This window comes from Erpetoichthys calabaricus, chromosome 11 (assembly GCF_900747795.2).
Source record: "Erpetoichthys calabaricus chromosome 11, fErpCal1.3, whole genome shotgun sequence".
Lineage (NCBI taxonomy): Eukaryota > Metazoa > Chordata > Cladistia > Polypteriformes > Polypteridae > Erpetoichthys > Erpetoichthys calabaricus.
In genome coordinates, this window is record NC_041404.2 from 157,686,455 (window position 1) to 157,699,493 (window position 13,039).

At 44.9% G+C, this 13,039-nt stretch overlaps 1 protein-coding gene across 2 annotated transcripts; it reads right to left on the reverse strand.

Moving 5' to 3' along the window:
• Positions 1-216: 216 nt before the first annotated feature.
• On the reverse strand, positions 217-13,018 carry bud31 (BUD31 homolog). 2 transcript variants are annotated; one of them, XM_051933771.1, is made up of 4 exons: positions 12,772-13,018; positions 3,829-3,951; positions 915-1,081; positions 217-393 (listed from the first exon to the last, which is right to left on the reverse strand). In XM_051933771.1, the coding sequence occupies exons 1-4, from the start codon at positions 12,863-12,865 to the stop codon at positions 295-297; spliced, it is 483 nt and encodes a 160-aa protein (XP_051789731.1). In that variant the 5' UTR covers positions 12,866-13,018; the 3' UTR covers positions 217-294. The 2 variants fall into 2 exon arrangements, with proteins under 2 accessions (XP_051789731.1, XP_051789732.1); XM_051933772.1 differs by lacking the exon at positions 217-393 and adding an exon at positions 458-723.
• Positions 13,019-13,039: the final 21 nt, after the last annotated feature.

The window sequence follows — 13,039 nt, forward strand, 5'->3', positions numbered from 1 at the left end:
AAGAAAGGGGGGGGGGGGGGGCGCTATCAAAGCCATAAATAAAGAAGATTTGCTACAACACAAGCTTGACAACTTTCTGCTTGAATACAGAAAAGCAGTTAATGAAACAACAAACACCACTCCAGCCTTAATGATTCTGAATAGAAATTTAAGGTCTCACATGGATCTCATGAAATCAGATGGTCGGAGGAAGGTACAAAACAAACAAACAAGTGTGTAACAAATCAACAAGGAGTTTTAACATTGGACAAAAATATTCTAGTTTGAGATCACAGACATGATGAGCAGCAATTTCTAGAACAGGTCCACTGATGTATACTGTTGATGTAGGGGACACCCCCCATGTGGCAAAGACCTGTAGATCAGATTCAGAAAGCTCAAACACTCCTGCTGCTGTAATGAAAATGTTATTAAAAAAATTCATCCTCACAATATAAACCACATCACAATAGAGAGATTTTTCTCTTTATTTTTAAAATGACCTGAAGAAAAAATATACAAAGGGACATCAAGAAAATGAACACATTATACATTTGATCACAGTGGGTTGATCTTCTGTTTTGGAATTTAAACTGCTTCTACAATGATCCATGACTTCTAAAAAAAAAAAAAAAAAAAATCGCACGTCTACGTTCGTTCTACAAGTCCTACTGAAATACGAACAGCAGTGATTCATCCAGAACATCCTCTGCATCCACAGTGAGTGCACTCAATAATCCTTCCCTGTAAAATTAGGCATACGCTATAGTTATACTTGAATACTACACAGCTCCAGTTAGAGTAAAAAAAAATTAACAAGTAAGACTTGTGCACCATCAAAATATTGTTTCAATCAATTCCACATTGGTGGTCGAGAGCTAAATAAACACCCGATGTTTAAAAACTCACAAACATTTAGAGAAAGAATGTCTTACCACTTCAAGTTTGCTCTTAGGAACTCGACATATGCAGTTAGTTCCAAAATTTGTGTCTCGAGTTTGAATGCAGCGTAGACAACACAAATTTTCGTAGCCCTGCTTTTTCCATTTGGCAATCAGGTTTTTATCAGCATATCCTTCTTTAATACAGTATTCATAGAGCTCTGGAAATCAAAAGTAAATAAAAGATTTTTTTAAAAAGAAATACAAGCTTGTACTATTTTCTTTCAAATGGCAAAAACATTCAGGTTACATAAACTGTCCGCTCTAAGTGGGCCAGATGTGTATTTGCTCTCCGGACACTACATTTACTACTGGTTTGTGCCCCTCACTCAATGCTGCTGGCCCCTATGACTACGTATTTGGAGTTTATAAAATGGATGGTTTAACGAGCATCAAAAAAATAAATATATGAAAGCAAAACTGTGCCACCAGTTTATAAAGAAACGACCACAAAGGCTTATTAAAGAAACTTTCCGAAATATACAATATGGCAGTGGCCTAACGTTGCACTGGTATTGCTGCTGTCTCACAGTAAAGGAGATCACACAGGGAGGGTCCGGGATGAGAATCCTTGAGTTTGCATGTTCGCCCCATGTCTGTGGGTTTCCTCCCACAGTCCAAAGACATACAGGTTAGGTGAATTGGCAATCCTAAATTGGCCCGTGTGTGTGTGTCCTGTCCAGGGTTTGTTCCTGCCTTGTGCCCTGTGCTAACTGGGATATGCTCCAGCAGCCCCCAACCCTGTTCAGGACTAAGTGGGTTAGAAAATGACTGGCTGATAATATGGCCAAACGTATGTGGACACCCCTCCAAATGACCAAGTTCAGGTGCTTCACCTGCACACGTTATTAACAGGTGAAGCATAAAACTATGCAATCTCCATTAGCAAACATTGGTAGTAGAATGGGCCATATTGAAGAACTTGGTGACTTTAAACATGGCATTGCTATAGGATGCCACCTTTACGACAAAGCCAGGATATGAAATTTCTGCTCTGGTAGATCTGTTCCAGTCAACTGTTTATGTACTGTTATTGTGTAGTGGATAGTGTATGTCTAGGAGCAACAACAGATCAGCCATGAAAAGGTCGACCGCACAAACTCGGAGCAAAGCTGCCAAGGGCTGAAGGGCACAGCATGTAACGATTGCCAGCCCTATCTTGTGGAACTCTATTGTTTGTGAAGCCTCTGGAAGCAATATCAATTAAGAACCGAATGTGTCCTTCATGAAATGGGTTTCCATGGCTAAGCAGTTGCAGCACACAAGCCTAAGATCATATGCAGTGAGCAAAGCCAAGGGTTGGTTGGAGTGGTGTAAAGCATGTCGCTTCTGGAGCAGTGGAAATATGTCCTCTGAAGTGATGAATCACACTTCACTAACTGGCAGTCTAATGGACAAGTCTGGCTTTTAGGATGCCAAGAGAATGCATCTTTCCAGACTGCATAGTGCCTACTGTAAAGTTTGGTATAAGAGAGATAATGGTCTGTGATTCTGTTCTTTAGAGTTCTTGGGCTAGGCCCCTTGATGCAGTGAAGGGTACTGTTAATACTACGACATACAAGACATTTTAGACAATTGTGTACTATGTAGCAACAGTCTTGAAAAGGCTCTATTCTGTCCCAGCATGACTATACCCTTGTGAAACAAAGCCAGGTCCACAAAGACACCGTTTGACAAGTTTGGTGTGGAGTAACTTAAGTGGCCTGCACAGAACCGTGACCTCAGCCCTGTTGAACACCTTTGAGATTAATCAGAATGCTAACTGCAGGTCAAGTCTTCCAGTCCAACAACAGTACCCAAGCTCACAAATGCTCTCTTGGCTGAGGGGGCACAATTTCTCAGATACACTCCAAAATCTTATGAAAAGTCTCCCTAAAATAGTGGAGGCTGTTAAAGCCACAGAGTGGAGGGGCAACTCCACATTAATGCTTGTAACTTTGGAATGGATGTCAAACAAGCTCAGAAAGCTGATGGTCAGGTGGCCACAAACGTTTGCCCATATAGTGTATCAAAAATGCACAATTTCTATGAGAGTAAATCAAAAAGTGAAGGCAATTTGTAAATTATGAGGTAACCATAATGGATACAAGCAGACGCAATCGAATACGTTCATGATGGGTTATGGGTGGTTCGAACACACACACCGCTGCACTTGGAAGCTCCACTGCAGGACTGTAGGTGGCCCCTTGATGAAGCGTAATTTTATCGACCATCAATATCGTGCACACAAGCCCACATCAACATTGTGAATGCCAACATCACAGAAGACCAACGGATATATCTGGATATCAGCTATGCATCTACCTCCACAACTCCAGGAAGGCATCTAGTGAGAGCAACTGACAATGTCCCTTCTAAGTTGGGTCCTAGAAAGCTGAGGTGTCTCACTTTGACTTGAGCCAGACTGAAGGACGAAGCTCCACAAAGACAAGACCCACTCAACCAAGTGGCTTTATTGAATTAAGAGAAGGCTACAGCCTACATTTGTTGTTTAGCGCCTTTGTGCGTTTGTTTTGGCTTACTTTGTTAAACAAAAATGGGACAACCTGGTTGGTGTCCAACATTTATTTTGGACCCAATTCTCACTACTATTTGATGTGGATGTCCTCTGATTAGCACCAGTCTTCAAAAAGTTAAACTGGTGGGCTTGTAGGATTCTGAATCGTGTTCCACCAAAACTAAACTTGATGATAAGGGCTTCAACAATTTCTATTTTTGAAATTTACAAGAAAAGCTCCCTTTAAGAATCAGTGAGTACATGAATGCTCCTAACTTGCAGAATGAACAATAAGTTCTGTATTAAAAAGTAGTAATAAGTCTGATTGTCACTGTGCTCTTTGCATATTTTGTCAGCACCATTTTAATTACTGAATCAAATGATAACTGTTGAACAAACACAATTACTTACCTCTGCTGATTGCTTTCCTTTTGTAGAAGAGGTCAAAGATGTATCTGCTTCTCTGGTGATGCAGCCTGAAGATGGGCCACAGGGACTCGACCTTTCTCTTACCTTCGTGTGGTTCTGTTTCAGCTATTAAAAATAAAGAAAGTCATTAGAAGTGATTCATAATGAATACCATCACAAATTGAGATTAACCATTTGAATGGAGGAGTTTTAGCACTGCATTGTAACCTTTGTGCTCAACTTTAAAGGATTCTGAATTACATGGAACTTACCAAATCCGTGCCTGCTTAATCAGCCTCCTTACATGCCAAGGGTAAAGAAAGTATGCAACTTTTACACAGACTACTCAGAAACGAATCAGGGCCATAATGAAATTTGAGTAGTATTACCTATATATATTGTACTTCCAGATGAGCATTCATTGGTTTTCAGATTTCATGCACACAGAGCCCATCCCTGCGACTAAAGACAAAAGAGGATGTTGGGACGAGTCAGACTGATTAGACTGAGTCTCTGGGTACGTTACACTGTTGGTCACAGAGGCAAACTGCACCTTCCCCAGGTCAGTAAGATTATGAGAATAAAGTCGTGTAGTGTGACATGGCTTTAAGGTGTGGGTATTTGCATGTATTGCAGGTTTCCTCCTTCTAAGATTCATGGGACAACACCTAAGAAATAGGTTTTTCATTTTATTTGGGGAGAAAATATGAAATTTTTCACCGGAATGAGAGAGGATGGTGGACAGAGTGTGCACAGTGTTCAGATGAAAATGGATGCCATATTTTTTTGATCTGTGATTGCCCTTGGAACATAAATGCATTATTTCTTCTTATATAATACACTACTGCGGCTGTCCGTTTGTCTGTCCAGGATTTTAAATATTCACTCATGTATATAATGTAAGTGTATTACATATATTTTTTAGAATGATGTATTAGTTCTGTGTTTAACCTTTTATCGAATTGAAAGTGGTTTTTTTTTGGGTGCGTACTGCGGCTGTCCGTTTGTCTGTCCAGGATTTTAAATATTCACTCGTATATAATGTAAGTGTATTACATATATTTTTTAGAATGATGTATTAGTTCTGTGTTTAACCTTTTATCGAATTGAAAGTGTTTTTTTTTTTGGGTGCGACTGTATTTGTTTGTAACATCGGCAGGGCTTATTTTCAAAATTAAAATTTAAAGAAACCTGTGGGAGTAAAAAAACAAACCAGTCATGCTTGCTTGGTCTCCTCTCCTAAGAAAAAGAACTGACCAGGTAAATGATACTGCAAACACAGTGTCCATAACTCACTCAGCTGCAGTGCATCACATGACCCTCTCTAGTTTGTCTGTTACTTGAACCACTCCACTTATGACGCCTTATCATCTACTCTCCATCTGGTCCTATTCCATCTGAGCGAAAAAAAAAATACATGTACTAGAATACTGTTCATAAACGCAAGTTCAAAATTCACTACCACTACAGAAGCCAAGTCTGCTAGTCTACAACACTTCCCTATGCAACTGGATCCTAGATTTTCTGACAGACAGTCTGCATCAGTAACTCTCTCCAGCACCATCACACTGAGCACTGGTGCACCCCCCAGGGCTAAGTACTCAGCCCACTTCTGCTCACTTTGACTTAACAACTTACAACTGTATGGCTGTGTTCAGCTCTAACACAACACTGGTGAGTCTCATCAGCAATGGCAACAACTCAGCTTATTGAATGGAGAAACAATGACTGGTGGACTAGTGCAACAATCTGCCTCTTAATGTGAACAAAACAAAAGTGATAATTGTGGACATTAGGAAGGTTCATGCTGCCCACAACAGGTTCTGTGGTGGAACTGATCAAAAGCACCACATTCCTTGGTGTGCTCCTGTTAGTTGACCTCACCTGGACAATCAACACCACCTCCAATGCCAGGAAGGTGCAGCAGCATCTCCAATTCTTTCAGCAGCTGAAAAATGCAAGCCTAACTCCCCCCCAAAATCTACAGAGGTGCCATCAAGAACATTCCAACCAGCTGCATCACTGTCTGGTTTGGAAACTGCAGTGTCTCTTGCAGCAAAGTCAGTCCACAACAAATAGCGCACATTGCAGAAAAGATCACAGAGACCTTGGACAGTTTGACATCTGTAGCAGAGCAATGGGCGCTGAGCAGGCTCCTGTCAAACATGGAGAATCCACTGCATCCACTAAACAGTATCATCTCCAGGCAGAGGAGCAGCTTCAGCAACAGACTGCTGTCACCGTCCTGCTCCACTGACAGACTGAGGAGATCATACCTCCCCCACACTATGCGACTCTTCAATTTCACTCTATGTGTAAACGTTAACATTATACAAAGTTATTGTCTGTTATACCAGCATTTTTATCACTCTTTAATTTAACATTGTTTTTTATCAATATGCTGCTGCTGGAGTATGTGAATTTCCCCTTGGGATTAATAAAGTATCTATCTATCTATCGTCACACACGTGTGCATGGGAGGCAGCTAAAAGGCTCGAGTAAGGGCAATTCTGAGTCATACCGGGATGGGGCAGAGTGCACTCACTCTTTTTCTCCCTTTCCTGTAGACCATTCATGGGAGATCCCACCTGGCCATCTTGACGTCACTTTCAGGACCAAGCCTATGGAAGGAGACCTTGCCGGCTCCGGCCTCTGTGATGTCACGTCCAGGCTCGAACCTATGGCTGAAGACCTTCATGAACCCAACCCCTTTGACCTCACTTCCTGTCTTCCCCTTTAAAAGCCTCCACCTTTTCCCTATTCCCTCAGTCCTGTTCACATCAGTGCTGTATTCAATTGAAACGACTTTTGCAGCCAGGAAACCAATTATACGGGTGGCTGCTCCAAACCTTTCTATGATTCTGAGTCAAGTTTGTGACACTATCTTCTACCCTTCATTAAAGACCTCATTACCAAGCGTATCCACAAAGCCCAGAGCACTGTGGAAGACCACTCCCCAAACCCACCCCATCCCATCCCATGGTGTCATTGTCCTATTTCCATCTGGGAGATAGGAGTGGTTCAAATGATATGGTACTGCCAGGTTCTGCAACAGCTTCTACCCCTTGGCTGTCTGGACCCTTCCGATGTTCCGATGAACATATCAGTCATCCTGTCACTACTGTTGTCTCGGTTATGAGCTTTTGCCAACACTAAATATGTATTACTCTCCTCATTTACCTATTTATTTATGCATTCATTTAATTAGTACAGTGTAGTAATTTAACAACTTGTCTTGCAATCCTAGGGAACGTTATTTCGTGCGATTGTGTATAAATGGTATGACAATAAAGCCACTTGACTTGACAACACATTTTTTGACTGCTTTCAGCTCCTTGGCTAAATGCTTTCCAATGACTGTAGCTTACACAAAATAGGAGTCTGGATTCTACTCCTTACACTTTCAACACCTAGCAAAGATTATGGAATCACTGCTCTTGGTGGATTTACTTTGTTGCCAAAAATGACTGGCAAAAAATATTTTACTTAACAGCTAAACATTCGGACATTGTAAAACATACCTCAAAAAATTAATGAAATGGATGTAATTAATGGCACATTTTTTGTTCAGACTAAATAGTGGAAACAATTACAGAAATCACCTGGTAATTTGCAATCTCAAAAACAAATCTCTGCACAAGTCTAAACAGGCCAATTAGTCTGCAGTTCAAAGCGAGCGCTTGCAGACCTTATCAAGCTGTTGCACCAGGTTGATTGACACGAAACATGGCTCCAACAAGAGAGCCATCAGTTGAAACAATGGAAAGGATTATAAAACTCCTCTAAGAAGGTAATTCAAAATAGAGTGTGGCAAAAGATGTTGGTGGTTCCCAGTCAGCGATGTCTAAAATTTGGAAGGAAGTACAAATAAACAAAATGGGAAATTTGGGAAAGGGAAACATACAGGTAGACGTTACAGCATCAGGACAGAAAACCCAAAGCAATATGCCTGGAAAATAGAAAATGCACAACAAAAGAAATGAAAAATAAATGGGGTGAACAGTTGTCAATGTCTGTGATCGAACTGTAAAAAAATCAGCCGAAGGAAATGGGATTTAGATACAGAAATGCCAAATGTAAACTACCATCAACACCTATACAGAAGGAAACAAGGTTACCGTGGGCTAAAGAGAAGCAGTTACGGACTGCAGATGACTTGATTAAAGTAATATTCCATCATGAATAACAAATCTATATTGGTCAAGGAGATGATGCTGGGACATTTGTTTTGTGCTGGTCCAATGGAACATACAATGTTGACTGTCTGAAAAAAACAAGCAAATCTCCACACTCATTGCTGATATGGGGTTGCATGTCAGGTAAAGAAATGAGGAGATGATAATCATTACCACTACAGTAAAGGCAGAAGTGTACATTGAAATTGTGGACACTTTTTTCATTCCAAACAAAAGTAGGTTGGGTGATGATTAAGTCATTTTTCAGGATGATAATGCATCATGACACAGAGCAAACAGTGTTAAAACTTTACTTCAGGAAAGGCATATCAACTTAATGACATGGCCAGCAAACAGTCCAGATTTCAACCCGATTGAAAATTCATGGTGGAAATTGAAGAAGAAAAAAAAAAAAAGGTCCATGACAAATCTATGTCCTGCAAAGCTGATCCGTCAACTGCTATACAAAAAAGCTGGAACCTGATTGATGAAGAATATTGTTTACCATCCCCTCCTTTAACCGTCACCTTATCGTGGTGGAGGGGTTTGCGTGTCCCAATGATCCTAGGAGCTCTGTTGTCCGGGGCTTTATGCCCCTGGTAGGGCCACCCAAGGCAAACTGGTCCTAGGTGAGGGATGAGACAAAGAGCGGTTAAACAAACCTCCTATGAAGAAAAACAATTTTGGACAGCGTTTTCCCTTGCCCGGACGCAGGTCACCGGGGCCCCACTCTGGAGCCAGGCCTGGAGGTGGGGCTCGATGGCGAGCGCCTGGTGGCCGGGCCTGCACCCATGGGGCTTGGCCGGGCACAGCCCGAAGAGGCAACATGGGTCCCCCTTCCCATGGGCTCACCACCTATGGGAGGGGCCAAGGAGGTCGGGTGCAGTGTGAGTTGGGTGGTGGCCGAAGGCGGGGACCTTGGCGGTCCGATCCTCGGCTACAGAAACTGGCTCTTGGGACGTGGAATGTCACCTCTCTGAAGGGGAAGGAGCCTGAGCTAGTGCGCGAAGTTGAGAGGTTCCGGCTAGATATAGTCGGACTCACCTCGACGCACAGCTTGGACTCTGGAACCAATCTCCTTGAGAGGGGCTGGACTCTCTACCACTCTGGAGTTGCCCCCGGTGAGAGGCGCCGAGCAGGTGTGGGTATACTTATTGCCCCCCAACTTGGAGCCTGTACATTGGGGTTTACCCCGGTGGACGAGAGGGTAGCCTCCCTTCGCCTTCGGGTGGGGGGACGGGTCCTAACTGTTGTTTGTGCGTATGCACCGAACAGCAGTTCAGAGTACCCACCCTTTTTGGAGTCCCTGGAGGGGGTGCTAGAGGGCATACCTTCTGGGGACTCCCTCGTTCTGCTGGGAGACTTCAATGCTCACGTGGGCAATGACAGTGAGACCTGGAAGGGCGTGATTGGGAGGAATGGCCCCCCTGATCTGAACCCGAGCGGTGTTTTATTATTGGACTTCTGTGCTCGTCACGGATTGTCCATAACGAACACCATGTTCAAGCATAGGGGTGTTCATATGTGCACTTGGCACCAGGACACCCTAGGCCTCAGTTCGATGATCGACTTTGTGGTCGTGTCGTCGGACTTGCGGCCACATGTCTTGGACACTCGGGTGAAGAGAGGGGCGGAGCTGTCAACTGATCACCACCTGGTGGCGAGTTGGCTTCGATGGTGGGGGAGGATGCCGGTCAGGCCTGGTAGACCCAAACGTGTTGTGAGGGCCTGCTGGGAACGTCTGGCAGAGCCCCCCTGTCAGAAGTAGCTTCAACTCCCACCTCCGGCAGAACTTCGACCACATCCCGAGGGAGGTGGGGGACATTGAGTCCGAATGGGCCATGTTCCGTGCCTCTATTGTTGAGGCAGCTGACCGGAGCTGTGGCCGTAAGGTGGTCGGTGCCTGTCGTGGCGGCAATTCCCGAACCCGCTGGTGGACACCGGCGGTGAAGGAAGCCGTCAAGCTGAAGAAGGAGTCCTACAGGACCCTTTTGTCCTGTGGGACCCCGGAGGCAGCTGATAGGTACCGGCAGGCCAAGCGGAATGCGGCTTTGGTGGTTGCTGAGGCAAAAACTCGGGCGTGGGAGGAGTTTGGGGAGGCCATGGAGAATGACTTTCGGACGGCTTCGAGAAGATTCTGGTCCACCATCCGGCGTCTCAGGAAGGGGAAGCAGTGCAGTGTCAACACTGTATATGGTGGGGATGGTGCGCTGCTGACCTCGACTCGGGACGTTGTGGGTCGGTGGGGGGAATACTTCGAAGACCTCCTCAATCCCATTAACATGCCTTCCAATGAGGAAGCAGAGCCTGGGGACTCAGAGGTGGGCTCCCCCATCTCTGGGACTGAGGTCACCGAGGTGGTCAAAAAACTCCTTGGTGGCAGGGCCCCGGGGCTGGATGAGATACGCCCGGAGTTCCTCAAGGCTCTGGATGTTGTAGGACTGTCTTGGCTGACACGCCTCTGCAACATCGCATGGACATCAGGGACAGTGCCTCTGGATTGGCAGACCGGGGTGGTGGTCCCCCTCTTTAAGAAGGGGGATCGGAGGGTGTGTTCCAACTACAGAGGGATCACACTCCTCAGCCTCCCTGGAAAAGTCTATTCAGGGGTCCTGGAGAGGAGGGTCCGTCGGATAGTCGAGCCTCGGATTCAGGAGGAACAGTGTGGTTTTCGTCCTGGTCGCGGAACAGTGGACCAGCTCTATACCCTTAGCAGGGTCCTGGAGGGTGCATGGGAGTTTGCCCAACCAGTCTACATGTATTTTGTGGACTTAGAAAAGGCATTCGACTGTGTCCCTCGGGGAATCCTGTGGGGGGTACTCCGAGAGTATGGGGTACCGGCCCCCCTGATAAGGGCTGTTCAGTCCCTGTACGATCGGTGCCAGAGCTTGGTCCGCATTGCCGGTAGTAAGTCGAACCCATTTCCAGTGAGAGTTGGACTCCGCCAGGGCTGCCCTTTGTCACCGATTCTGTTCATAACTTTTATGGACAGAATTTCTAGGCGCAGCCAGGGTGTTGAGGGGGTCCGGTTTGGTGGACTCAGGATTGGGTCACTGCTTTTTGCAGATGATGTTGTCCTGTTTGCTTCATCAGGCCGTGATCTTCAGCTCTCTCTGGATCGGTTCGCAGCCGAGTGTGAAGCGGCTGGGATGAGAATCAGCACCTCCAAATCCGAGACCGTGGTCCTCAGCCGGAAAAGGGTGGAGTGCCCTCTCAGGGTTGGTAGCGAGATCCTGCCCCAAGTGGAGGAGTTCAAGTATCTCGGGGTCTTGTTCACGAGTGAGGGAAGAATGGAGCGTGAGATCGACAGGCGGATCAGTGCGGCATCCACAGTAATGCGGGCGTTGCATCGGTCTGTCGTGGTGAAAAAGGAGCTGAGCCGCAAGGCGAAGCTCTCAATTTACCAGTCGATCTATGTTCCTACCCTCACCTATGGTCATGAGCTATGGGTAGTGACCGAAAGGACGAGATCGCGAATACAAGCGGCTGAAATGAGTTTCCTCCGCAGGGTGTCTGGGCTTTCCCTTAAAGATAGGGTGAGAAGCTCAGTCATCCGGGAGGGGCTCAGAGTAGAACCGCTGCTCCTCCGCATTGAGAGGAGTCAGATGAGGTGGCTCGGGCATCTGATCAGGATGCCTCCTGGACGCCTCCCTGGTGAGGTGTTCCGGGCACGTCCAACCGGGAGGAGGCCCCGGGGAAGACCCAGGACACGCTGGAGGGACTATGTCTCTCGACTGGCCTGGGAACGCCTTGGGATTCTCCCGGAAGAGCTAGAAGAAGTGGCCGGGGAGAGGGAAGTCTGGGCATCTCTGCTCAAGCTGCTGCCCCCGCGACCCGACCTCGGATAAGCGGGAGACAATGGATGGATGGACGGATGTTTACCATAAGTGAAGTCCATGCTTCAAATAATTCAAGGTGTCATAAAAGCCAGAGAAGGTGTAATAAAGTACTAACTGCAATTTTTTGAGATAATGATTCCATAATTTCTTCCTCACTATTGAGTGATTCCCTCATGTCTTTCTTCTACTTGGTCTGAACAAAAAATGTGCCATTAATTACAACAATTAACATTTTTTTTAGGTATTTTTTACAATGCCAGAATGTTTAACTGTTAAATAAAGTATGTTTTGTGTCAAATCTGTGATTGTTTTTTTTTTCCCAACAAAGTAAAACAGCTGAATGAACGTCCGCCAAGAGTACTGATTCCATCATTTTTTCCAGGGGTTGTACTTGCGAAGACCATCCATGACTGTAGTGAAAGCCTGGCATACGACTCGTTTACGGTGTAAGTGTAATCGTTAGCCTTGTTCCTGTCCGAGATGGGTAGTAAAGTGCATGCTGTATGTATTATGTGTTTGCGATCATTTTGCCCGAGCTTTTTATTTACGGTGTTTGATTTTTCGAAGCAAACACAAAAAGGAAAAGAATAAATTATAGTAATTGGAGTGCAAAGTTACTCAAATGGTAACCTTTAAGAAAATTGTATTTTTTATTATACTGAGCATTGGGAAGACGCGAGTCATAACAAGGAACATGATTATGATTATCAGAAAGAAAGCGTCGCTAAGCTTTCTCATAACACACACACATTAATTTGATACACCTGAATAATATGGACGGTCCAAACTTTTCAAACCGACGTGTTAAGATTCTTGTAAACATCACATGCCAAACGTCTACCTCGTCTGAAAGCAACACATTAGATGAACGCCAGAGAATACAACTAATGACGATTGATTTGCTAAAAATGCAACGAAGACGCACTACTCACCCTCCCTCATTTTCTGGTCGAGTTCGTCTAAGGTAGGCTCGATGAGCTCCCAGCCGTCTGGAGGCGGTTTTCTGCTTCTTTTCACTTTAGGCATGTTTTCAAAGTTGCACGATTCTCACCAAATAATTAACACAGCTGTTTCGGTATTTTACGATTGTATTCGTTTAGTCGTCCACAATATCAACCATCTACCGCCAGTCGGCGTCTCTATTTTAATGCGTAACTTGCCTGAGAAAGGGGCCTTTGAGGAAGCCGTCTCATAAATGAC

Excerpts from the sequence above, each read along its gene's own strand:
- bud31 (XM_051933771.1), bottom strand. The coding sequence starts at position 12,865 with ATGCCTAAAGTGAAAAGAAGCAGAAAACCGCCTCCAGACGGCTGGGAG. Across the intron at positions 3,952-12,771 it reads CGACCAGAAAATGAGGGAGG|CTGAAACAGAACCACACGAA; the intron begins GTGAGTAGTGCG and ends TATTTTTAATAG. Across the intron at positions 394-914 it reads CTAAGAGCAAACTTGAAGTG|CAGCAGGAGTGTTTGAGCTT; the intron begins GTAAGACATTCT and ends TTTTCATTACAG.